The sequence below is a fragment of the Onychomys torridus genome, chromosome 22 (genome assembly GCF_903995425.1).
Source record: "Onychomys torridus chromosome 22, mOncTor1.1, whole genome shotgun sequence".
Classification (NCBI taxonomy): domain Eukaryota; kingdom Metazoa; phylum Chordata; class Mammalia; order Rodentia; family Cricetidae; genus Onychomys; species Onychomys torridus.
In genome coordinates this window covers 18,732,166-18,758,118 of record NC_050464.1, presented here as the reverse complement: position 1 = coordinate 18,758,118, position 25,953 = coordinate 18,732,166, and the positions used below count along the sequence as shown (strand labels likewise).

At 52.5% G+C, this 25,953-nt stretch overlaps 1 protein-coding gene and 1 non-coding gene across 3 annotated transcripts; both read right to left on the bottom strand.

Annotated features, from left to right (window-relative positions):
- On the bottom strand, positions 1–25,934 carry Limk1 (LIM domain kinase 1). Of its 2 annotated transcripts, none has more exons than XM_036172293.1 (12): positions 25,612–25,934; positions 23,717–23,813; positions 11,229–11,367; positions 10,871–10,980; positions 8,754–8,960; positions 7,462–7,567; positions 7,183–7,349; positions 4,307–4,481; positions 3,711–3,797; positions 2,764–2,895; positions 610–669; positions 1–354 (listed from the first exon to the last, which is right to left on the bottom strand). In XM_036172293.1, the coding sequence occupies exons 1-12, from the start codon at positions 25,664–25,666 to the stop codon at positions 16–18; spliced, it is 1,674 nt and encodes a 557-aa protein (XP_036028186.1). In that variant the 5' UTR covers positions 25,667–25,934; the 3' UTR covers positions 1–15. The 2 variants fall into 2 exon arrangements, with proteins under 2 accessions (XP_036028186.1, XP_036028187.1); XM_036172294.1 differs by lacking the exon at positions 25,612–25,934 and adding an exon at positions 14,035–14,169 and having other exon boundaries at positions 23,717–23,739.
- On the bottom strand, positions 3,506–3,579 carry Trnas-cga. The gene has a single exon. It is a non-coding gene; the product is annotated as a tRNA-Ser (tRNA).
- Positions 25,935–25,953: the final 19 nt, after the last annotated feature.

Here is a 25,953-nt window from a genome sequence, read left to right as displayed (position 1 = left end):
GCCCACACACTGACTTCAGCTGTTGGTGCTGCCTGGGTAGCCTGTGCTACCTCTACTAGAGGTGGCTTCTGTCACGGCTGCACTGGAAGCTGGGGCTTTACACTTGGAGTCAGTTTTCCCTTTACCCGTCTGGTAAAGCCTTACGCTGCTGGTAGGGCTGAGGGCAGGCGCCATGTTACAAATGGCCGAGCCAGGACTGCAACCCAGGTCCTCCGGGCTCTTGCTCTTGCGCTGCTCACCCGACCTCGAGCTCCATGAGGCCCTGCCGCCCCAGCCTCCACTGCTCACCTCACGGACCAGACAGTTGTGGGAGTTGAGGTCTCGGTGGATGATGTTCATCGAATGGAGGTAGGCCTGAGGGAACGGGAACATGGCCGTCGGCGGATGCTTGGCCACAGACTCCCCAGCTCAACCCTGACCTGCTGGAAGCTCCTTGCCTCCCACCAAGTCTCATCAGCTGATGGACTCCAGGCCCCTGCTCTACTGCTGAGCTGTCCCGTGTCTTCCCTAGGGGATTACTGGTAGTCACCTACATCACGGCCGCCACTTCAAAGCTTCCCCATGGGCTCTGCTCCCACACTCCTCATGGCAGAGTGGCTGGTCACTTACCATCCCTGATGCAATGTCCTTGGCGAAGCTGACCCTCTGACTCCACGGGTACTGGCTGTCCTGGGGAGAGCGAAGAATGGCTGGGATGGAGCCCGGGGGGCCACAGGAGTGGGGACAGCTGAGTGAGTCACAGGACCATGTGTGGTAGAGTCTGAAGCTCCCAAGGTGTTCCTGTGCCCACAGCTGCCGGCTAATAATTATCTTCTAAGAGCTGTGTGTGCACAGCTCCAAGGCATCCTTTCCTTTGCTGTCTGTCAGAGGACAGCTCAGGGGAGACTTCTCTCCTTCCACCATTTGGGTCCCAGGGATCAAACGCATGTCAGCAGGCTGGGGGCAGGCACCTTTACCTGCCCAACTGTCTCACAGGCCCTTGTTCGATTTTTTGAGACAGGATGTCCTATGTAGCCCAGGCTGGCCTTGACTTTGATTTTCCTGCTTCAGCCTTGGGGCTAGGGTTATAGGCCCCAAAGGCATCTCTTCTCAACAGAACTGATTTCACACATGAAGGGTTCATGCATGATCTCCTGAAGTTCCCAAACTAGCTATTCTGAGCAGTAACCATGTGGCTGTCACTCTCAGGTGCCTGCTGGGTGTTTATGCACCTCCAGGACAGACAGTGCAAACCATGGCCTGTGAGTCTGTTACAGGAAACAGTGTAGTACCCTGTTTAACTTCTTGAATACTCTTTTTTAAAATATAATTTCTTTTTTTTGTTTTTTTTCGGGATAGGGTTTCTCTGTGTAGCTCTGGAGGCTGTCCTGGAACTCACTCTGTAGACCAGGCTGGCCTCGAACTCACAAAGATCTGCCTCCCGAGTGCTGGGATTAAAGGCGTGTGCCACCACCACCACCTGAAAATATAATTTCTTTTTGCATATGGTATGTGTATATCCGTGTGTGTGTGTGTGTGTGTGTGTGTGTGTGTGTGTGCGCGTGTGCACGCGCATGTGGTGGGGGCAGGAGGTAGATGTCAGGTTTCTTCCTTAATTTCCTTCTACAACCAAACATTTTTATCTACTACACTCATTTATGTGTGTGCACAGATGTAGGGTGTGTCCATGCCACGGTGGTGTGTGACAGAGGACAACGTATAGTTGACTCTCTCCTTCCACCAAGTGGGTCTTGGAGAGCGAACTCAGCCCATCAGACTGGGTAGACGCACCTTTACTCTCTAGGTCATCTTGCTGGCCTTCTACCTTAGTTTTTTTTTTTTTTTTTCCGAGACAGGGTTTCTCTGTATAGCTTTGCGCCTTTCCTGGAATTCACTTGGTAGACTAGGCTGGCCTCCAACTCACAGAGATCCACCTGCCTCTGCCTCCTGAGTGCTGGGATTAAAGATGTGCGCCACCATCGCCTGGCCAAGTATTTCCTACCTATTTTTTTTTTGAGCTGAGGACCGAACCCAGGGCCTTGTGCTTGCTAGGCAAGCACTCTACCACTGAGCTAAATCCCCTACCCCCTACCTTAGTTTTTTGACAGAATATCTAACTGAAGGCAGAGCTCATGGAGCTGGGTAGGCTGGCCAGCCAGTGATCCCCAGAGACCCTCCCTCTAGTGATGGGATAACGGTGTATGCCACCATGCTAGGCTTTTAAGAGGGTCTTCGAGGTTGAACTCAGGTTTCCCCAGCCCCTAGTTCAAGTTTTAAAACCAAGCTGAACCAATGTTCAGAGTCAGAGCTGGAGGCCCAACAAGCCGCCTGTACCCTCAGCACCAGTCGAGGGCAGAACGGGCTCTGGCTCTGCTGTGGTTTGGATCTTGGATTAAAGGCTCAGTCTTGAGCACTAGTAGGAAGTGATGTAACTTTTCAGAGGGAGAGCCAAGTGGAGAGTTCTTAGGTTACTGGGGGTCATGGCCATGCAAGGGGATAGTGGCATCCTGACCTCTTCCTCCTCAACCTCCCTTTTTGGTTTGGTGTGTGTGTATATAGAAAGGTCTCACTACGTAGTCTTAGCTGGCATGGAACTTGCTATGTAGACCAGGCTGGCCTTAAAACTCATTAAGATCCACTGCCTGCTTCCCTAGTGCTGGGATTAAAGGAGTACGCCGCTACATGGCGTTTATGCAGTACTGGGGACTGAACCTGGGGCCTCACGCAGGCTAGGCCAGCACTCTAGCAACTGAGCCACCATCCCCAGCCGCCAGCCCTGCTCACCATGCTCTTGATGATGCCCCGCAGGGTGCCACCCTTAATGTACTCTGTGATGAAGTTCAGTCGCTTGTCCTTGTACAGCACACCGATGAACTTGAGCACGTTCGGGTGCTCCAGGCACCGCATGACCTTTACCTGGAGGATACACACAGTCTGGGCCTGGACCTTGCCCCTTCAGCAGGGCACCCAGGCTCCTCTCACCCAGCAAGCCACTATGCCTCCTCCTCCTTCTTTCGGTTTTTCGGGACAGGGTTTTTCTGTATAGTCTTGGCTGTCCTGAAACTAGCTCTGTAGCCCAGGCTGGCTGAACAGAGATTCGCCTGCCTCTGCCTCCCAAGAGCTGGGATTAAAGGCGTGTGCTGCCACTGTCCAGCTGCCTTCTGTTATCTAAGTGTCTCTCATAGCTCAAACTGGTCTGGAACTAGCTATGTAGCCATGGAGGTCCCTGGACTCCTGATCCTCACACCATCATCTCCCATGTGCTGGGATAACAGGCATGTACCACCAAGGTCAGTTTTTGCATTAGAACCCAGGGCTTCATGCATGGTAGGCAAGCATCTACCCACCTACACCCCCAGCACACAGCTGTTCTGACTTTTGACAGTGTCTGTTTGGAGTCAACGTTTCTCATAGCCTGGGCTGACTGGGAACTCTCTATGGAGCTGAAGAGTACATTGGCCTCTGATCTTCTTGCTTTCATCTCCCAAGTGCTGGGATTATAGATGTGTACAACCATGCCTGGTAGATGTGGTGCTGGGGATTGAACCCAGGGCCTCATGCTTTCGAGGCAAGCCCTTTACCAACTGAGCTACACCCACAGCTCATGGAGCTATGTCTTTGCTCAAGCTGCCCTTTCATGGTGGGGTCTGAACCCTCACACCTCTTTCAACCCCTTCTCATTGGGGCGGGGAGCGGACACTTGAGGCACGTGACCGTCCCTCTCCACTGACCTCCTTGAGGAACGTCCTCTGGGTCTCCTCGTCAAAGCGGATGAGCTCCTTCATCACCATCACCTCGCCTGTTTCTCGGTGTGTCACCTATGGTGGGGACATGGAGGCACAAAACTCAGGACCACGTGGGACATAGTGACAGATGCCTGTAACCATAGCCACTTGGGAGGCTGAGGCAGGGGGATCTCATGTACAAGGCTAGCCTGGGCTATCTAGTGAGTTTGAGGCTAGCCTGGGAAACTTAGAGAGACCTTGTTCTGATATCAAAGTAAAACTAGGCATGCTAGTGCATGAGTGACCCCAGTACTTGGGAGGTGGAAGACCAAGGAGTTCAAGGCCATCCCCAGCTACTTAGTGAGTTCAAGGCCAGCTTGGGTTACATGAGACTTTGTCTCTAAAACCAAACCACAAAGTTCTGAGCCTACCCATGTAAAATCTCTTCCTTCTTATTAGCTCAGTGAAATCCAGGAATAGGAGAGGGTAACACTGGGCAGAGAGCATAGAATCTAGATGTCCCATTTTGGACTCCCAGGGGGCAGTGTGCGGGAAGAGGTGGTCAGAGACGTCACCCAGCCTGCCCCTCCCCATCTGCATACCTTGATGGCCTGGCCGAAACAGCCCTTGCCCAACACCTCCCCATGGATGAGGTCAGATGGCCGGAAGATGCGGTGTGGTCGGCAGACCACTCGGAGGGATTCGGAGCGCCCCAGGTCCTTGCGCTGGGAGGCTGGTGAGCTGGCCCCCGGGGACGTGTCAATACTGCAGCTCCTCCTGGGAAAGGCACATGGGGGCCCAGTGCCATGGGGAGGTGGCACCCAGCTGAGACACTGCCCCTGACTCCTTGCAAAAAGCACCATATAAACCATTTGATGCTCACCCCCATCCTGGGAGTACATCTCCTGGTATAGTCCAGTGTCTTGGGGTAGCCACAAAGTTGTCTGCCTGTTAGATGGTGCTGATGGTCTCCTCTGCTTGGTGGCCCGGGCTCAGGTACCCTGCCTGATATGCCCATTATACTGTATGTACACAGGTATTCCCTCTTAATGCCTGAGCTCTGGACAAGCAGGAGAGGGAGTACATGCCTTTGACAGTTCAACCTCTTAGAATGAGGGCTATCATTCCAGAAGGCCGCCCTTAAAAGGCTTCTCCAAGAGTCCTGGAGAGGACCCAGCGTAAGTGAGGCAGCTAACAGGCTGCCTGATTCCTTTTCTTGGTCCCTCCTCCTGCCTCTTCAGGTTTGAGGACTCAGGGCACCTGCTGCCTGGATCACTGCAGGAGACTCTTAGCCAACCCTGATTTGGACATCCCACATCAAATTCCGTCCTTACCTTGGGCCACAGTAATCTTTGTGAAACACACCATTGTGTGGCGACAACCCTTCAGAGGAGACCTCTAGGCATGGAAAAAGATCCAAAGTCCCCTGGTATAGCTGATGCCCTGTCACCCCCAAGGTCCCCACTATCCTAAGCCAATCACTAGCTGCTCCAGGAAGTTAAGATACTATTCTGTGTCCTATTTTCTCCAAAGCTTCGAGTCATTATTAAAGCACTAATTAAAAAAAATGAAGAAAACTAGAGATCAGCTGGCTATGGTCAAACATACTTGCAATTCCCAGTACTTAAGAGGCAGAGGCAGGAAGACCACAAGTTCAAAGCCAGCCTGGGCAATGAATGAACTAAAACACATAAACAAACTAAAAATCATCCAAACAAGCAAACAAACGAGAGAGAGAGAGAGAGAGAGAGAGAGAGAGAGAGAGAGAGAGAGAGAGAGCAAAAGCTAGAAACCATTGTAATACATTGTAGTTTCTCATGGTATTTTTGTGGGTGTGCTGTGTGTATGCATTCATGTGAGTGTGCACGAATATTTGTGCATGAGTATGTGGAGGTCATATGTTGATAGCAGGTATTGTCCTTAATCACTCTTCACCTATTTTTTTAGATTATTTTTAATTATCTTTATGCATTTTTATCTATGTGTAGATTTGTGCATGTGAGCACCATGCTTGTGGAGGCCAGGAAAAGACATCAGATCCCTTGGAACTGATAGAGGTGAGCCACTCAAAGTGGGTGCTGGGAACCAAACTCCGGTCCTTTGCAATAATGTCCACATTCTTAAGCTCCCCTCACCCCCAAGACAGGGTCTCACTATGCAGACCAGGCTGGCCAGGAACTCAGAGGTCCGCCTGCCTCTGCCTTTGCCCTGAGTGCTGGGATTAAAGGTGTGCGGCCTACTACCTAGCACACTCTGAGCTCTTAACTGCTGATCCATCTCTCCAGCCTTCCACCGTACTTTGGAGACAGGGTCTGGGGTTACAGGTGTGTGGCTTTTTACACAGTGCTGCTGGGATCTGAACTGAGGTCCTCATGCTTACCTGCCAAGTGCTCCTACCTATGGAGCCATCTATTAGCACCATCTCAGTGGATGCCCAGAAAGAACAGCAAAAATGCACAAGCAGCTGAGAGATAAGAACAATGGGCCAAGTATTTATAGTGATGGTGCAGTACATACATTGCTACCAAGCCAGTGGCAGGAATGGGATTTGTATGAATTCTATTTATATGAATGCAATTACTTTTTTAAAATTCAAGAGTTGGCACAAAGTGATAAAATGTTTTTTTTTTTTTCTTATTTATTTTTAATAAATAGGGTCTCATGTAGTCCAGGCTGGCCTCCGACTCACTAGGAAGCTAAGGGTGACCTTGAACTTCTGATCTTCCTGCTTCTACCTCTTGAGTGCTGGGATTATGGGAAATGTGCAGCCATGCCGGGCTTATGTGGTGCTGGGGATAAAACCCATAGCTTTGTGCTAGGTGAGTACTCTGCCTACTGACCTACAGCCCAGCCTTAAAATTGTTTGTTTGTTTGTTTTTTGAGACAGGGTTTCCTCTGTGTAGCCCTGGCTGTCCTGGAATTCAGAAATCCTCCTGCCTCTGCCTCCTAAGTGCTGGGATTAAAGATGTGGGCTACCACTGCCCAGCCTGAAGCACGTTTTATCTATGATTGCTCCTCACTGATTCCTCTCTGTTAATGTGCTTACAGAAAAGTGTGCCAAAAACTGTCTTCCCTTTTAAACACTTTAGAATTAGAGTGAAGGCCTGCAAGATGGCTCAGTGGGTAAAGGCACTTGTCACACCAAGCTTGACAACCTGAGTGCAATCCCCTGGACACAGGGTAGGAGCCCTGACTGATTCCTGCAAGATGTCCTCTGACTTCCACATGGGTGCTGTGGCATTTTCACTCTCCATTTCTGTGCCCCCTACGCCCCACAAAGTAAATAAATAAATCAATGCAAAAAAAAAATCAAAAGTGAAAAAACAGAAGATGTGGGCGTGCCTGGGACAGTGTCTAACTTCCAGCTGGGGGCGCTGACCACTGTTTCCTCTTTCTTATCCCTATACCACATGGCTGGGGGAGCTGACGGGATGAAAGAGCACCAGAATTACATCTGCAGAAGTAAAGGTGGACTTACAAGACAGGTTTCGGGCGGGCAGAGCTGCCTGCCTGGCCGCTGGGCGCATGCACGGGGGAGGGCAGGGGGCTGGGCTCCGACCCTGGCCCGTGGCCCAGTAAGTCATGGGGGTCGTGCTCAAGGGTCAGCTGGAGCAGGCGGCTGGTCTCCTGGATCAGCAGGTCGATCTGGGGACAGGTGAGTGTGCAGGTGAGTCTTCTGAGGGGCAGCGGAGTGTAGAGGGGGCGGCTCTCCCTGCATCACTCCATCCGCCCCGGCCTTGGATCCCTGTAGTCCTACCTCGTCCAGCGGCACATTCCGGATGGGCGTGCCATTGATTTCCAAGATGCGGTCTCCGACGTGGATGGAATTCTTCACATCTGGGCTCATGCAGCCAGGGTCCACCCTGGGGATAAACCAGTGGTTAGACTGGTTCCCTTCCCACCAGTGCCCTTTAGTCCCAATAGAAAACCAAAAGCCAAGACAACTAGATATGGTGGAGAGGAAAATCGCAGTACAGCGACTTTTTGGTTTGTCACTGTTAACAAAACTGAAAAGATTTCACATGAGTGTTTTTTGCCTGCATATATGTCTATGCACCACTGGGCAGCCACAAGGGCGTCGGATCCTCTGGAGTTACAGATGGTTGTGAGCCACCATGTGGGTGCTGGGAACCAAACCCTGGTTCTCTGCAAGAGGAGCCAGTCCTCGTTACCACTGAGACGTCTCTCCAGCCCCAGTTTTACCTTTCCCCCCGCCTCGAGACAGGGTTTCCCTGTGTAGTTCTGCTGCCTGTCCCTGATCTCGCTCTGTAGACCAGGCTGGCCTCGGACTCACAGAGATCCACCTGCCTCTGCCTCCCGAGTGCTGGGATCAAAGGCGTGTGCCACTGCTGCCCGGCCCAGTTTTATCTTTTTATTAGCATATATTAACTATGCTTAATGGCGGGCTTCATGGTGATACGTTCATATACTATATAATGTATTTTGGTCACACTCACCTCCATCACTGTTTACCTCCCACTTCTGCTGGTCCTGAGTTTTTGCAATTGCTTTGTGTGTGTGTGTGTGTGTGTGTGTGTGTGTGTGTGTGTGTGTGTGTGTGTATAATCCAATACGTTGCATTAGAGTTGCTCACAGATGCCAGAAGACAACTCCCTACCTCCAGGATATAAGTACAGCCACTTGTTTGACTTAAAATTATTTTTTATATTCATTTCTTTAGTGTGTGTGTAAGTCAGGGGGCAGTCTGCAGGAGCTGGTTCTTTCCTTCCACCATGTGGGAGCCGGGAACAGAACTCAAGTTGCCAGGCATCTTTCCCTGACGAGCCATTTTGACAGCCCCTGGTTTTTGTAAAGTAGGTTCTGGGGGACTGATCTCAGTTCCTCATGTTTCCAGTACCTGGGTGTTCTGGGCCAGAATAAACACTCTCAGTGACTGTGGACTGAACCCTCTGGAACAGTGAGCTAAGATCGATCTTTCCCCACTTAGGTTGTGTGTGTTGGGCATTTTGTTACAGAAACAAAAGGCTAACTAATATGACCAGGTTACTACAACGGAGCCCCAGCCAGTGTGGATGCCCACTCACTCACCCTTGGACTCGGACGGTGTGTGAGTGCTCCGTGCCACAGCCTGGTGGGCCATGAGGGGGGTCGATGGAGACAGACAGGCCTCGCTTGCCGTGAGCAGAGGCTGGGATGGACACTAGGGTGACTGTGTGGGGCAGGTGGGAGCCGGGCGAGTCGGGCAGGATCTGTTCAATGACTGGAGTTACCACAGTCTGGTAGTAGCAGTGGCCGCTAGGAAGGTGGTCAGCAGTGCGGATCCAAAGAGGGGGAGAAGAAAAGAGTAGCAGGGATGTCAGTCATGTTTCTCTACATCAGGCTTCTCCCTCTCCCCAAGCAAAGTGGGGGGACTCAGGACAGGACTGGGCATGCCCAGTTGTCTCAGCCCTCCCAGCTCTGGGTGTCAGTTATTACAGTTAAAAATTTTTATTTTTTCAAAGTTACATTTATTTAGGTGTATGCCTGCTCAAGTATATGTGTGCCAAACTCTGTGTGTGTGTGTGTCTGTGTGTGTGTGTCTGTGTGTATGGGGGGTGCTAAAGGACACTTTGCAGGAATCAGTTCTCTCCTTTCATCATGTGGGTCCTGGGGATAGGACTCAGGTCATTAGGCTTGGCAGCAAGCACCTTTACACACTGCGCCATCTCGATGGCCCCATTCTGGCTGTCTGTTCTGTGATGTTGTCAGATGGCCAAGATAAGGCGAGGCCCTTGGGGATACATCTCATTTGGGAGGAAGTCATTAAAAACCCATTTGGGATCAGGTCCTGTTGTTCTCAAATCCAGCCTTGTTGGTGTTTCATAACAGAGAATTTATCTGTGTTTTTGTCCCTGGCTCTGGGGAGAAAGACTCTAGGTCCTTGGCACAGGGGGATCTTTGTTATTTATAAGCCCCTTGGAGAATGCTTGAGCCTGAGATGAGTCAGATCAGGGCTGGTCCCACAAAGACCGTGAGTGAAGGGCTGGGGCCTCTAGCCAGCCTGGCTCCCCGGGAGTAGGCTAGAGACAGAGTTTAAGCATGTGGCCAGATGACTTATAAGGAAACCTCAATGAAACGCTGGACCTCAGTGTGGCATCCCCGTTAGTAAACACAGGATGATGTGGGGGAGAGATGGAGACCTCCTCACTGGGTGGCTTCTGAGCTGTGTCCTTCACAAGGCAACTGTGATCCAAAGCACAGCACCAGCTGTGTCCTTCACAAGGCAACTGTGATCCAAAGCACAGCACCATTTGGAGTTCTGTGAGTCATTCAGCAAATTATCAAACTTGGGGTCACTGGATTGGAAGTCAGTGGAGTTAAGTATGTGAGGGCCCTGGGGGTGCCTGAGTGTGCAGCTGGTGTCTGGAGCAGGAACAGACCTGCTGGTGATGATATCTGATGCTGGTAGGGTCTGTGCCAGCTCTGCGGCTAGAGCCAGAACCATACTGCAGAGGCAGAGGGAAGAGGGCAGGTGTTGGGGTGCTCTGGTTTCTTTTTCTTTTTTGTAGTACTGAGAACTGAATCTAGAGCCTTACATATAATACTGAAGCCCTCACTGGGGGATTCTAGGCAGGTGCTCTACCACTGAGCCACACCCCAGCCCCTCACTGGGGGATTCTAGGCAGGGGCTCTACCACTGAGCCACACCCCAGCCCCTCACTGGGGGATTCTAGGCAGGTGCTCTACCACTGAGCCACACCCCAGCCCCTCACTGGGGGATTCTAGGCAGGGGCTCTACCACTGAACCACACCCCAGCCCCTCACTGGGGGATTCTAGGCAGGGGCTCTACCACTGAGCCACACCCCAGCCCCTCACTGGGGGACTCTAGGCAGGTGCTCTACCCCTGAGCCACACCCCAGCCCCTCACTGGGAGATTCTAGGCAGGCACCCTACCACTCAGCTACACCCCCAGTTCTCTTTTTACTTCTTGAGACTGGGTCTCACTAAGTTGCCCAGACTGGCCTAGAACTACAATCCTCTTTCATTGGCCTCCTGAAAAGCTGGGGTGCCAGGGGCTGCAATTTTTGCCATTTCTACATGGTAGCAGGCAGCTACAGCAGCTGCCTTCTCCTATTTTTGCACGTGGAAATAAAAGCTTGAGTCTGGGCAGCCTTGGGGACAGGTGTGTAGGCTCCTAGGCGCGAAGAAAGCCCACAGTACTCACCAGTACAGCTTAGAGTGCTCCACCAGGGTGTAGGTGTCCCCATCGCCGATGAAGGTGCCACAGGTGAGGCAGATGAAGCACTCGGGGTGGTACTTCAGCTCCCCGGCCACCTGTAGGGGTGTGGGGTGGGGGGACCACAACACAGCTTAGTGGTGCCTGGAGTCCCCACACTTACCACCATTCTCCTTTCGAGGGAGAAGCAGGGCAGCCTGGACAGAATCTGCTGGACAGACAAGAGGACTGCGAGATCTGAACAGATGAAGACACGGGCTCAAAAAAAAACAGATGAAGACGATGGACAGGGAGAGACTGCGCACACGCGTCTCACGAGGCAGGCAGGTAGGGGAAGGTGGCTCACCATGACCAGCCCTTTGGTGATGTGTTCGGAGCACCCATGGCAAGACTCGCCGTAGCGGGCCCAGTAGTCCTTCTTACAGAAGAGCTGTCCGTCCTTCTCATAGTACTGGTGTGAAAGGGAGGCGCTGCACTCACAGCACCTGGGGGAGAGGGGCGGAGCTGAGGGCGGCCACGCCCACTCTCTCTGCCCAGCCTTTTTAAAACACTTTTTACTCATGGGTGTGTGCGTGTTTATCTGTATGTTCATCATGTGTGTGCTGTGCCTGAGGAGACCAGAGGAGGGCACCAGATACCTCCTAGAATATAATATACTTTTGCTCTGCAAAAGCAGCAAGTATTCTTGACCCCGGAGCCATCTCTCTAGTCCCCATATTTAGGTATTTCTCTTTGGATTTTGCTTTTAAAAATTAAAATAAATTAGGAGCTTGGGAATGTACTTCTGTTGGTGGAGAGCTTGCCTAGCACACATAAAGTCCTGTCTCCAAAAAATAAATAAATAAATAAATAAGAAAGAAAGAAAAAAACAAACAAAATTAAAGAACGGTAGCTAGGTGTAGAGGCACAGGTAGGCCTGTAATGTCAACAGCTGGGAGGCTGAGGTGGGGTCTCTGGTTGTAGTTAGCATGGGCTACACAGTGAGACCCCGTCATACACACACACACACACACACACACACACACCACACTCATACACACACACACACACACACACACCACACTCATATACACACACACCACACTCACACACACACACACACACACACTCATATACACACACACACACTCATATACACACACACCACACTCATACACACACACACCACACTCATACACACACACACCACACTCATACACACACACACACACACACACACACACACACACAGACAGACAGACACACACACACACAGAATTATATACTGAGCTACTGGTACTTCTCTGTCATCCCAGCACTCAAGAAACAGCAGCAGGAAGATTAGGAGTTCAAGGTCACAGTTGGTTACATACTCTAGCGTGGACTCCAGGCCAGCATGGAACATGAGATACTGTCTTGAATGTAGAAGGAAGGGCTGGAGAGACGGCTCAGTAGTTAAGAGCACTGCTCTTCCAGAGGCCCTGGGTTCGATTGCTAGCACTCAGATGGCAGCTCACAACCATCTGTAACACCAGTTCTAGGGGATCTGACATCCTCTCCCGGCCTTTGTGGGTACCAGCAACACACACATATGTGAGCAAAACACTCATACACATAAAATAAAATAAACACTAAAAAAGACAAAGGAAAGGAATGTGAGTTTGATGCTATCCTGGGGCACATGACAAGTTCCAGACCTTTCTCCAATTTAATTAATTTTAGGAAATGTAAAACATAGAAGAAAAATAAGAAAACCACAATTTTAAAAAGCTGTACCTGTGAACACAAGTAGCCTATATTGCGATCCAGAGCTCGGACTGGGAGACAAGGGATAGAATTAGACCCCTACAGTTTGTTTTGCTTTTAATTATTACTAACGGTTGGGCAGAGTTGTGCACACCTTTGATCTCACTACTTGGAGGCAGAGACAGGTGGATCTCTGAGTGTGAAGCCAGTCTAGTCTACACAGCCTGTCCCAGGACAGCCCGGGTTACATGGTAAGACCCTACTTGCCCCAAGTATTTTAAACATGTACGTGGGTATGAGCCTCAGTGTATGTCAGAGGCCATAGGAGGGCTCTGAGGAATCAGTTCTTTCCTTGGACTCTTATGTGAGTTCTGGGACTTGAACTCAGCTCGTCAGGCTTGTGGGACAAAGCTCTTTACCAGCGGAGTCATCTAGCTGCTTCATGCTCCACAGCTTTTTACTTTTTTGGTTTTTGGAGACAGGGTCTCTCTCTCTAGCCCTGGCTGTCCTAAGACTTTCTATGGAGATGAAGAGTGCCTTGAACTCACGGAGATCTGCTTGCTTCTTCCTCCTTAGCACTGGGATTAAAGGTGTCACCACGCCCGGCTCCCTCCATAGCTTTATCAGTGCACAGCCTGTCCAACCATCTATGCCAGATGGATGGAGGAACAGAGGCCGGGAACACGGAGAGCATGGCGCAGACCACAGGCCGTGAAGCTAACGGACCTGTGGGCTTTCTCCTACACTCTACTCCAGCAGGGCAGGGGTCTATGATCCTTTAGAGCTGGGAGACCTGGATGTCAGCCCCTTCCTGCTTTAGCATGTAGGAGGCAGAAGCAGGTGGATCTATGGGCATCCAAGACCAGCCTGCAGGCCGGTCAGGGCACTGGGAAAATACCAGCTCAAAACAAAAAGGAAAATAAAAACCAAACCAAACCACACCAAACCCTCAAAGGGAGATGAGTTGTGAAGGCAACTTGCCCAAGTTCTCACCCATGAGCACAGGCTATTCTGCCTCATTAAGGTATAAGGCAGGTATTGGGTTCGGGATGCAGAGACAGGATTCTGCCAGCAAGGATGCAGGATGTGAAGCTTCCCAAAGCCTTCATGAGAATGCCCAGTGATCAGCTCAGTTCTTACCACCATCTACCATTAAATCTATGAACCTATCCTCCCTCAGGAAACCAGCCCAGGGGCATCAAAGCTAGCAGTCCATCTTAGCCTAAGAAGACAACCAGGGAGGCTGGGGTCGGGGCTGAGAGGCAGACAAAGGAGAGAGAGGATGTTTTTGCCAGTAAACTAGGTGCCCGGTTTCTCCTGGTCCGAGCATCTTGGTGGGACTGGGACTCTCCTGTGAGCCTGTGGGGATCTGGAGAGCTGACCGTAGGGTTCTGTGTGTCGAGATGTGTCTGGGCCAGAATGCACACCTGAGCAGAGGATAGGCAGACCATGCAGCTGGCTCCGCTTATGAGTCACGTGGGGCCTGGAGGAGCTGGGGACCAATGCAGGAGAGAAGAGGTGGGTGAGACTCTTCGCTCCCTTCCCCCAACATGAGTCTGGAACTGAGAACAGGACAAGGCGAGCTGTACACTAGCTGGCGGGACACTGTTCCTTTAAGAAGAGCCCAGCTTGTTTCGCACTGTCTGGGTGCCTGGCCTGCAGGGAGGGGCTCAGACGGGGAAGCACAAGATGTCAGAATTCAGTTGTAAGAGGGTGGGGATGTTCTCAGGAAAGGGGCCTGATGAGGTGTCCCTGGTGGAGTCAGAGAGCAGAGGAGGAGAGGCTGGGTGCAGGGCAGGCGTCATGACGTCACGCCTACTGTCCCAACCCTCCTGGCAAGAGTCCAAGGCCGACTCCTATAGGGGAGGGACCTTGCACTGCTGGGAGACTGGGGCAGTGGGAGGAGGCTCTGAACGCGGGGCTCCGGCACACCCCACCTAGGGTCTTTAAACCTAACAGAAGACGCCATGGAAAGGACCCCAATGTGTTAAGAGGCAGCAGGGACCCTATCCTTTTAGGAGGACTTCCAGTCCTACTCTACCAGTGACTTGCTTCCTGTTCCACGCCTGGGTCACAGGAGTGTCACAGGGGTCTGCCCATCACTCCCCAGTGTCACGCTGCAGGAAGCAGGGCCTCTGCGTGCCCGCTCTCCCTGTGGGTGTGGGCTCAGGAGCGGCTACATCCCACCCTGGGAGAGAAAGCTCTTAAGTTCATCTAGAAGGAAACTCCCGACTCCTCCTCCACCCACTCATTCATCACAGACATCCTCTCAGCAGCCGCAGAGCAGCCTGACCAAGGCTTGCTCACAAGCTCGTCATGTGTGGCGGCGGCGTATCCCCCACCAGGTCACTACATATCCCCCACCAGGTCACTACATATCCCCACCAGGTCACTACATATCCCCCATCAGGTCACTACATATCCCCACCAGGTCACTACATATCCCCACCAGGTCACTACATATCCCCCATCAGGTCACTACATATCCCCACCAGGTCACTACATATCCCCACCAGGTCACTACATATCCCCCATCAGGTCACTACATATCCCCACCAGGTCACTACATATCCCCACCAGGTCACTACATATCCCCACCAGGTCACTACATATCCCCACCAGGTCACTACATATCCCCACCAGGTCACTACATATCCCCACCAGGTCACTACATATCCCCACCAGGTCACTACATATCCCCCATCAGGTCACTACATATCCCCACCAGGTCACTACATATCCCCCACCAGGTCACTACATATCCCCCACCAGGTCACTACATATCCCCACCAGGTCACTACATATCCCCCATCAGGTCACTACATATCCCCACCAGGTCACTACATATCCCCCATCAGGTCACTACATATCCCCACCAGGTCACTACATATCCCCACCAGGTCACTACATATCCCCCATCAGGTCACTACATATCTCCACCAGGTCACTACATATCCCCCATCAGGTCACTACATATCCCCACCAGGTCACTACATATCCCCCATCAGGTCACTACATATCCCCACCAGGTCACTACATATCCCCACCAGGTCACTACATATCCCCACCAGGTCACTACATATCCCCACCAGGTCACTACTTCCTCGAAGCCTCTCTTGGCTGCAACTGCTAAACAGCAGCAGCATACGGCCTCTGCAAACACTTTCAGGACAGGGCTGAGCCTACTCAGCACCCTCAGCACTGCTTAGGTACGTCTCTGCCGTCTGTACGACACCCCCCCCCCCCACTTCACTCTAGAGGGTCTCATATGGCACAGGCTGGCTTTGAACTATGTAGAAGAGGATGACCTTGAACTCCTGATCCCACTTCTACCACACAAGTGCTGGGATTACAGGCAAGTGCCTTCAAGCTCAGTTTATCTGTGCTGGGGATGGAACCCAAGGACTCATGCAAGCCAGGCAAACACTCTACTGACTGGGCTCCATCCCCAGCCTGACCTGGAGTGCCCCATCCTCCTGCCTCTACCTCTCCAATGCTGGGATGACAGGTGTGTCCCACTATGCTCGGCCTATGTCTCTGTTTAGACTGGCTAAGGCTTCACTTGGGCTCAGGATGTGGGCGCACACAGCGGTGTGGTGGCTGGCCCTGGGCTTCCTTTGCTAATGGAAGGCACAAAGGAGCTTCTGACCTGTCTAGCCCCTTAGGCCTCAGCCCGCATCCCGCATCCCGATGATAGGAGCCAGAAGGGAGGAGGAGGAGCTTGGCTCTCCACAAAGCATTTTGGGATGGACTGGGCATGTGGCTCAGTTGGTAGTGTGCTTGTTTTGCAATCAGAAAGTCCCAGGTTCCATCTCCAGCACCACATAATAGTGGAGGTGGTGGTGCGTGCCTGTAATCCCAGGACTTGGGAGGTGGAGGCAGGAAGATCAGGTGTTTGAGGTCATTCTGGGCTATCTGGCCAATTTGAGGTCAGCTTGGGAAATGAGATCCTATCTCAAAAAGAGCCCTCATTGTCGAGAGAGGTAGACACATCAGGCAGCAGACAGGGCCTAGAGCTGGCCCTGGGCCAGCCAGGTAGAACTCCTAAAGAGACTGTCCCCTAGCAGAGCCAGGCTGGGGCAGGAGAAGAGAGGACTCTGGGGAGAGAACAGGTGTGGGGCTCTGTGGCAAGGGAGGCTGGTCTAGGTGTCACAGTGACAGGCATGAAGTTCCTCCCTCCTCATTCCAGGACACCAGGGGCAAAGAGTAAGCAGTTGGGAGGCCAGGTACCAGATGGTCCAAAAGCTCAGCCATGGCCTGTTCCCCCACAGCCGGTAGACCTGAATAGAGAGTTTCAGTTCTGCCCCACAGCCATCCTCAGATGGGCCTGTTCTTTAGTGCCCCCCTCCACCTCCAACCCCAGCCTCTTTGAGCCAGGGACCCAGGACAGGTGGGGAAGGGGCTTTCCACTTACTTAGCCCCACGGAGGCAGCGGATTCTTCTCAGGGCCGAGGCTGGCAGCATCCTCTGCGGCTACAGCAGGGGCTCTGGAGGCCTGTAGGAGCCCATGGGTGGCCTGGCCAGAGCTTCCCCATCCTACTGCAGAGACTGCAGGGGGGAGGGCCTGGGTGGCCACACCACAGGGGAGGAGACAGCGGTGTGGTGTGGGTGAGGAAGGCCTCTTTCTTGGTCTGTGACAGGAAGCAGCCAAACTGCTCTCTGCGTGGGCTTTGGTGGAGGGAGAGGGGGAGAGATCTAGCTCTGATCAGGCGGGAGTCAGCAAGGAGTGGTCTCCACTCTCACTGTAGACAGAGGGGTCAGCAGGGAAGGATCTAGGCCCTGACTATAGGTAAGGAGTTGGAAAAGGATGGATCTAGCTTAGGACTACAGGCAGAGAAGTGAGGAAGGAGTGGTTTAGGCTAGGACCCCAGGTAAAGAGGCAGGGAGAAGGGATGTAGGCGCTGACGCCAATTAGGGAGGCAGATAAGGATCTAAGGTCTAACCGCACTACTCTCTCCTAGTCCGATGTATCTGGAGAAAGGTATCCGGCGCTCCTTGGCTTCTTCCTGAACAAAGGCACTGAGGGCTTGGGCCTCTCTAGGGACATGGCAAGCACCAGAGCAGCTGCCTCTTCCGGGGCTGTCCCCAAGGGAACAGAGGCCAGCTTCCCATGGCTAGCTCAGCCTCTTTACACAGGAGGTTCCTTGAATGAGAGCTTTCTCCCAGCTGAGGCTCCCGGACGAGCCCAGCGAGGCTCATTCACGATTCCTGGCTCAGGGCTACCCCACCCAGCCTCCAGGGAGATTACCCAAGCTACAAAGTCTCTAGGAATTGTGTGCGGAAGGCTTCTGGGAAAAGGACCCTGCAGGCACAGCCTACAGAAGCAGAAGCTGGGTCCCTGAAGTCTGGACCACTGGCCTGTCTCTAATCTTCTGGGAAGCAGAGCCAACAGGAAGTGTGTTGGCAGGGCATAGACAGGGCCCTGGGTAATGATAAACCCCAGTGCTAATGCTCTTATGCCCTGTACTGTCTACAGAGAGCATCTTCAGATAACATGTGTCCTGGCTCAGCAGGGCATCTGTCATGGCATCTAAGGTCTTCCCCAGAACACCAGCCTGGGATTTCCTCCAGGTCAAGGGCAGAGACAGTGCAGCAGTACCCAGAGCTCTGATCAGAGGACTCAGAGAAGACACACAGCCAGGGAATCTTCTGCAGGATTCTTCCAGTTCCCCTGGACCAGCGGTTCTCAACCTTCCTAATGCTGTGACCCTTTAATACAGTTCTTCATGTGGTGGCCCCCCAACCATAAAATTATTTTTGTTGCTACTTCATTTTGCTACTGTTATGAATCGTAATATAAATATCTGATATGCAGGATATCTGATATGTGACTACCAAATGGGGTTGCGACCCACGGGTTGAGACCCACTGCCCTAAGACACACATCGATGCAGCTGGAAGGCTGGGACACAGTACAGTGATAGGGCTTTTTGCCTGGTACTCATGAGGCCCTGGGCTCAGTCAATCCCTCCCTCTCAAATTAAAACAAATCTTTTTTTGTAGTAAACAAATAAAAATAATTTCCTTCTCAGTGTTGGGGAATAAGCATGCTAGGTAAGGATGTATTTATCACCGATGGATGGCCCCAGATGCCCCCACCTACTTTATACAAACATTAGCGGTTGGAGATTTAGCAGAAGGCTCTGGGTTTGGTCCCCAGCACCAGGGGAAAAAAAAAACAGAACAAAATACCAGGCTGGGTGATTCTCTGGCAGCCCCACTATGTGTCAGTCCTGCAGTATGCTTGCTCATGCCCAGCTGTACGCATCACATCCCACCTCAGTGCCTGAGTCCTTCCCTTGCGCGTGTCCCCCCACTCGGCACTGAAGTGTCACCTCCTTGGAATGCTGTCTCTGGCCTCTGCCGCTGCACTGGTCTCCTCTCTGGCTCTCCTGCCGGAAGGCAGGAGCCTGTGTCTGGGAGGGGCAGGACAGAGTCGTGAGTACACGGATGACATAGTGCAGGACCTGCAGTCAGGCCACATGGGAGTCCTTGGACACGTCAGTGACCTCTGCGCCGGTTTCCTTATCAGTCACACTGCTTCAACACACAGCACTTGACTTGCAGGTTGTCCTGAAGGGGCCTGTACAGGACAGGTGCTTGGGAGCAGCTGACTCAGGACCCCCGGGGATTTCACTTGGAAGGGCATGCAGAAAGGCAAGGAAGGCAGGGGGTGTGCTACCTCGTGGCTGAGAAGTGGGCTGTCCAGTCTTGTCACACAGCCCTCCTGCTATATAGCAGCTTTAATGAAGGCAAAGGGAACAGAGGTTTCAATGTCAGTCACTGAGGTTTGTGTCACTGGAAATGGGGCCTCAGGCGTCCTGTGGAGAGTCAGGCTAGCTGCCTGTCAGCCGTGGGCCCAGGGCAGCTGGGAGCTTTCTCTGAGTTGTTTTCCTAACTGTCACAGGGCAGGACACTGTCAGTTTTACCCAGCTACAGTGAGTTAGCATATACCAATGGGCCACGATGTGGGGGGGCAGGGAGGTGCAGAGTAAGGATCTAGACTTCGTCTGTAGGCGAGGAAGCAGGGACAGGAGGATCTAGGCTGACTCTAGGCAGGTTCGAGCTAGTCTCTGATTGTAGGTGAGGATGTAGGGAAGGAGGCATCAGGGCTCTGGCTTTGATATGGAAGCTGGGGTCACACTGCTTGTGGGTCCACTTCAGAGACAGTTGAACATGCTTTCTCCCTACGCTCCCAGCTGGGTCTCACCCCTCTCTTGGTGGTATGGAGTGGGCATCCAAAACCACATAGGGGGCTACCCTTGAGGCTCTCTTATTCCTTCTTTCCCTGCCAGTCACAGGGTCCCCTCAAGATTTCTTGATTCCTTTTGGCCCCATTGCAAATCTAATGCTACCAAAGCAACAGACATAACTAACCTGCCCCCCAACTCTGTTGACAACAGACACCCTCTCCCCAGTGCAGATGCTGCTCACCGGCACCCTTAGAAGATCCCGTTTAACTCTGCAGAGACACATAATGTGCAAGAGACAGTCAGATGAAAACCTTCTTTCGAGCAGTGGAAACCTTCACCGAAGTAGCTGCCGTGGCCAAATCCCTATTTCTCACATGAGAATGGGCAAATATCATACCCTGGCTGGTTATGGTACAGGTTGGATTAATACTAAAGAATGCTTGAGGTCTGGAGAGATGGCCCAGTGGGTAATATGCCTGCCTTGCAAGCATGAGAACCCGAGTTCAAATCCCCAGCACCCATGTAAAGCTGGTGTACATCTGTAGCCCCAGTGTGGATGGGCAGACACAGGTGGACCTTGGGGGTTCACTGGCTAGCCAATCTAGCTGCAATGGCAAGCTCTAGGTTCAGAGAGAGAACCTATCTCAAAAAGTAAGGTGGAGGGCTGGCAAGATGGTTCAGGGGGTAAATGCAGGGACCGCTAAGCCTGACAAGTCTGAGTCTGAGGACCAAAAGCATGGTGGGAAGAGAGAACTGATTCCTACAGCTAACCTCTGATAACAAGTTATCCACACACAAAGTCATGTGCGCACATGACTTTGTGTGTGGATAACTTGTTATCAGAGGTTAGCGCGCGCGCACACACACACACACACACACACACACACACACACACACACACACACACACACACGGGTATGGCTGATTAGGTTGGCTAGCAGAACAGTGAGCCCCAAGGCTTTGTTTGTCTCCACCTTAAGCAAGAAGGTAAACAATTCAAAATAGCTTCAAGAAGTCCAGGAAACTGAGCAGATTCACTACCCTCCATCCCCTATCTCCCTCAGTCAGCAATAAAAGCCGACAGCCCTTCTCAGAAGACCAGACTGAGGCTGCAAAGAGGATTCTGAGACCACACCAGCTGCCCGAAGCAGCAGAAACCAGCCAAGCTGCCAGGGAGAGGTTAAGACAATGATGACACCTGGAAAGGTCACTTTCCCACCTGATGAGCTGCCTGCAGGCTGGGCAATGTGGTCCAGGTTCTCAGCTTTGAGAGCTGTTACCCATGCTGGGCTTGGATGACGCAGCTGTCTTGAGTCATTTCTGCTCCTGTAAGTAACCCTCTACCCATATCTTCCTATAAATAACTCCAATAAACTCTCTGGTTCACCAAGATGGACTTAGGTGGTACCCATACTGGGTCTGTCGTGGGCTCCCTGTCCGTGGTGAGTAGACGTGCGTGTTGCATCTCCCCAGGAAAAGTTTTGCCCTACACCACCACCTCCCCAGTGCTGGGATTACAGATGTGCACCCTTTCATCTGGAGGTTCTGGGGATCGAGCTCAGGTCCTTGGGCGAGTGCTTTAGCAGCTGAGTTGACTCCCCAGCCCCGTATCACTCCTTTTATATCAGAGATCCTCTCTCTCAGTCACTATCCTAAGTCAGGCTTATGAGTCAGACCCCTGAACTACTATGACAGTCTCGTCCTGCCAAGATGCACCATCTGCCCACGGGGATGACAATCTTCAACAAACAGCATGCTCCCCAGCTGTCTGCAGCCTCCCCATTGTCTTCAGAAGGGCCTAATCCTGGCATTCAATGCCCACACCAACTCAGTCTCAACTGGGTCTCCTAACTGTATCCCTTGACCCACCTTTTCCACCACCAAATGGTCCCCACAGTCTTGTCTCCCTGAGTGAACAGTCCTTTTGTGTGTCGAGATCCCCTCGAGGGCCTCCCTGAGAGACCTCTTCTAAGCATATACTTTGGATCCCTGGATGTGTCGCCTGCCTTTCTTCTAGCCTCGGAGCGGGCACTGTGGACTCCTAGTGCTTCCTGGTCATGTGACTTCAGGCAGACACATAAACCCCTCTGTGCTCTGATTTTGCTTTGGAAGAAACAACTAGTATCGAACTATGCAAAGTGCTCAAAGCCCTGCCAAGGGCTACAAAAGGCCGCCTTGGTCTTTTTCTGTTTGAGACATGGTATCATTTAGCGCAGGCTGGCCTTGAACTTAGGATGTAGCACAAGGGTGCCTTGAGTGTCTTTCCTCTTTGCTTCTTGGGATGCTCCTAGCGGGACACTGGGCCACCTCGGGGTGCCCACTTCTTTACTGAGCCTTTCACCACAGCTGTGTGCTGTGTGCAGCTGGAGGTCAGGGCTGTTTTCACGGGCTGACACATCTGTATAGTCAATTACGGCCTAGGGACGGTGGCTAGTATTCCCTTGAGAGCTGGTGTGCCTTTCCTATCCCCTGCAGCAGGAGAGCTCAGGGAGGCTAGGGCATGTTGCCCTAGCCTTGCTCTTCTGCCTGTTCCCTCGCTACTGTGGGTTCCTCGTGGCGAATTCCACCAGCCTCAGACTGACAAAAGTCGCGGCTGAGAGCTGGGGAGATGGCTCAGCGGGTAAAGTGTTTGCTTGAGTCCAGATCCCCAGCACCCATAAAAGAAGCTGAACACATCAGCGTGCATCTGTAATTCTAGCATGGCGGTTGGAGCGGGGGCAGTGTGGAGATGGGAGGATTCCTAGATCTCACTGGTTAGCTAGTCTAGGCAAATCACTGAACTCCAGATTCAGTGGGAGACCCTGACTCAAAAAAAAAACAAAAACAAAAAAAACAGTGGAGGGCCACAGAGGAACCCACCTGCTATCTACCTCTGGCCCCCATATACATGTTTGTGCACCTGCACACACACATGCACACAAACATACACATACACACAACTACACCTGAACATGGTGTAGTTGGACTTTTTTCTTTATTATCCCATAAAGAATACAGTATGACTATTGACAGAGTATATACATTACCTTACATATACGTCATCTAAGGAGGATTCTGTTTGTTTGAGACCGAGTCTCACATAGCCCAGGCTGGCTTTTGAACTCACTATCCAGCTGAGGAGGAGCTTAAATTTCTAATCTTCCTGCTTCCATCTCCTGAGTGCTGGGCTTACAGGCATGTGTCACCATGCTGAGGTTCAAACCTAGGGCTTCATGCATGCTAGGCAAGCAATCTACCAACTGATAACATCCTCAGCTCCTCAGCAGGACTTAAAGTAGACAAGCTGAGGTATGGTGGCATGTACCTGTAGTCCTAGATACTGGGGAGGCTGAGGCAGGCGAACTGCTTGAGCCCAGGAGTTCTAAGCCAGCCTGGACAACAAGCTAAGGTCCTGTTTAAAAAAAAAAAAAAAAAAATGAGTCTAGGGAGATAGTTGAGTGGGTAAAGGTGCTTGCTGGGGAAGCCTGGCAAGTCCATTGATCCCAAGAACCCATATAAAAAGCTAGATATAGTGGCAAACATCAATAATCTCCTCCTGCTTCCAGATGGGAGGAGACGACAGGAGGACCATCTGGAAGCTCTCAGACCTGCTAGCCTGAATTAGCTGCACAGCGCCAGACCCAGCCTTAACAAGGTGGAAGGTGAAAACTGATTCTCAAAATTTGTCCTCTGACCTCCACACACACATGCTCCTGAAATGCACATGTGTCGTGTCGTGTCCCGTCCCCTTCCCCTCCCGTCCCGCCAATATAGCAACAACAAATGTATACACCACAGAACAGACAAGCTCTTTAAGAAAGGGAAACTGAGGCCATGGTCCCACTAGAGATTATAGGCAAGGACAGTACGGGGAGAAACATCCAGGTCACAGGCGGGCCTTGCTGAGGGCACCCGCTCTTTGGCCAGGCTGTCTTACCTGAAGCAGTCTGCATGCCAGTCAGCGTTCAGGGCCTGGAGGTACTGGCCGTCATAGATCTTCTGGCCGCAGCTCGCACACACAGGCAACTCACTTCCTGCTTGGGATAGAAACCAAGTCAGGAGCCATTTTCTTTCTTTCTTTCTTTCTTTTTCTTTTTTTTTTTTTTTTTTTTTGGTTTTTGAGAGACAGGGTTTCTCTGTATAGCTTTGAAGCCTGTCCTGGAACTTGCCCTGTAGACCAGGCTGGCCTCGAACTCACAGAGATCCTCCTTCCTCTGCGTCCCAAGTGCTGGGATTAAAGGCGTGTGCCACCACTGCCCGGCCCAGGAGCCATTCTTAAGAGTGTAGCTTGCTGAAGGTATAGCCTGCCCTCCTCACCCCAGGTAGACTTAGTGCTCATACACTGAACCTTTGGATACAGGATGAGTGCTCACTCTGCCAAGCGAGAGGATACAGGATGAGAGTCTGAGAGTTCAGCTTGGACACTAGGTCACCAAGCCTCTCTGGACCCATCTGGAACACGCAGAAGGGAACAGAGATGCTCCCTTAAGAGACATATGTAGAAACAGGGAGAAAGAAAACAGAATTTAGAAACAAGGTGGAGGGTAGCACTCTTGTGACAGCCTCTTCTGTCTGCCCGCCCAGGAAGTAGTATTGAGAGGGACAAACACCGGCAGAGCTGGGCTGGTCCATCTTAGGTCAGAAGTAGCAGGGTAGGAAACTCAAAAGGTGATAGCCCTTGTTGAACCTTGATGAGGGGCCAGGGGGGCGAAGCCAGACACTCTGACAATTCCTTAACGCAGCTACTCTACATGCTTAGTCATCCCCAGGACCTTGTACCCCTGGAGCTGGTGGGCCCTGCAAAATAGCCTCGGCCTGTTCCTCTTCATTCTACAGACTCTGAAACCTCAGCCCCAGGGAGGGGATCTATCCTTATGACACACAGCCAGGCTCCATGGCTACTGCCTTCACCCCTCCAAGTACCCAAGCACCCAAAGTAGTGTTGTTGTAGTGCCCAGGGGCCCATGCCCCCAACAGGGCTTCAGGGACATGTGTGAGTGAGAGGTAAAACAGGGCTGGAGAGGTCAGAACCTGTCTTTGACCAGATGAGCCAACTGTGGGGGCTTTGAGAAAGAAACCTAGGGGAGATCCCAGACTCTGATCCAGGCTGAGGGAATCTCAGAGGCCTCTGAACCCCAGCTGTAGTGTGGCTGTAAGCCCGGGGCCTTCTCAGTGAGGCAGGACTCTAGCCAAGACTGATTAAATACTAGACTACTAGGATTGGTGCAGGGAAAACGGGAGGTCATGGTAGTGGCGGAGGTAAACCTCTGCAGTATTCTGTCACGGGATCCAGTGTGTATAGCTCTCCAGTGACTTTTTATTTTTATTATTTTTATTTTTTTTTGAGTATTCCCCCAATTCACCTAGTCCTGAACTGCATACCCGGGGAAACTGAGGCCCTGGGTGTTAGTGACTGGTTCAAGGTCAGAGAGCCCCGCAAACGCGAGTCTGCGTCTTAGATCCAAGGCTGCCGTCGTGTAGCTCTCCCGGGTCAGGCTGCACCAAAGGGTGCCCCCCTCCACCCCACCGGAGAGCGAGGACCAGGGTGGGACAGAGAACTAGGGTCTAAGGTAGGTGCTGGAGTAGTAACCTGGGAGATGGGTGAAAAGGGGATGGGATATGAGAAGAGAGAGGGGCTTCCTCCATCCGCAAGAGAGCAGCTCATCCCGGGGCTAAGGAAGGGAGAAAGAGGGTGGGAGGGTGACAGAGAGAATGGCCTGCGGGCTTCGGAAGGACAGGCGCATCCCTAGGAGGCAGGGGCGCGGCCTTGCCGCTCCCCGGGCCCCTCAGATACTCCCGGCCCCCCCACCCCCGACCCCTAGCCCGGCGCACCTTCCTCTCCCATACGTTCTTCCCTCCAGGTGCAACAAAGTAGCGTCAACCTCATGCACTCGGCGGGGGGCGGGGACCGCCGGCAACCGGCGGGGCACCGGAGAGCTGGGGCCGGGCCCGCGAGCTCGCCCGCCGCCGGCCCGGAAAGGCGGGAGGCGGGGAGCGCGGGGCCGGAGCCGAGCGCTCCGCTCCGAGCTCGGCGATGCCGCCGCGCTGCACTCCCACGCCCGGCTTGGGGACACCGGCTCCGCGCTGCCGCCGCTAGAGGAGCGCGGAGGGGCGGGCCGGGGCGGGCCTGCGAGCTGCGGCAGGGGCGGGGCGCGTGCGACGCGGCCGGCTGGA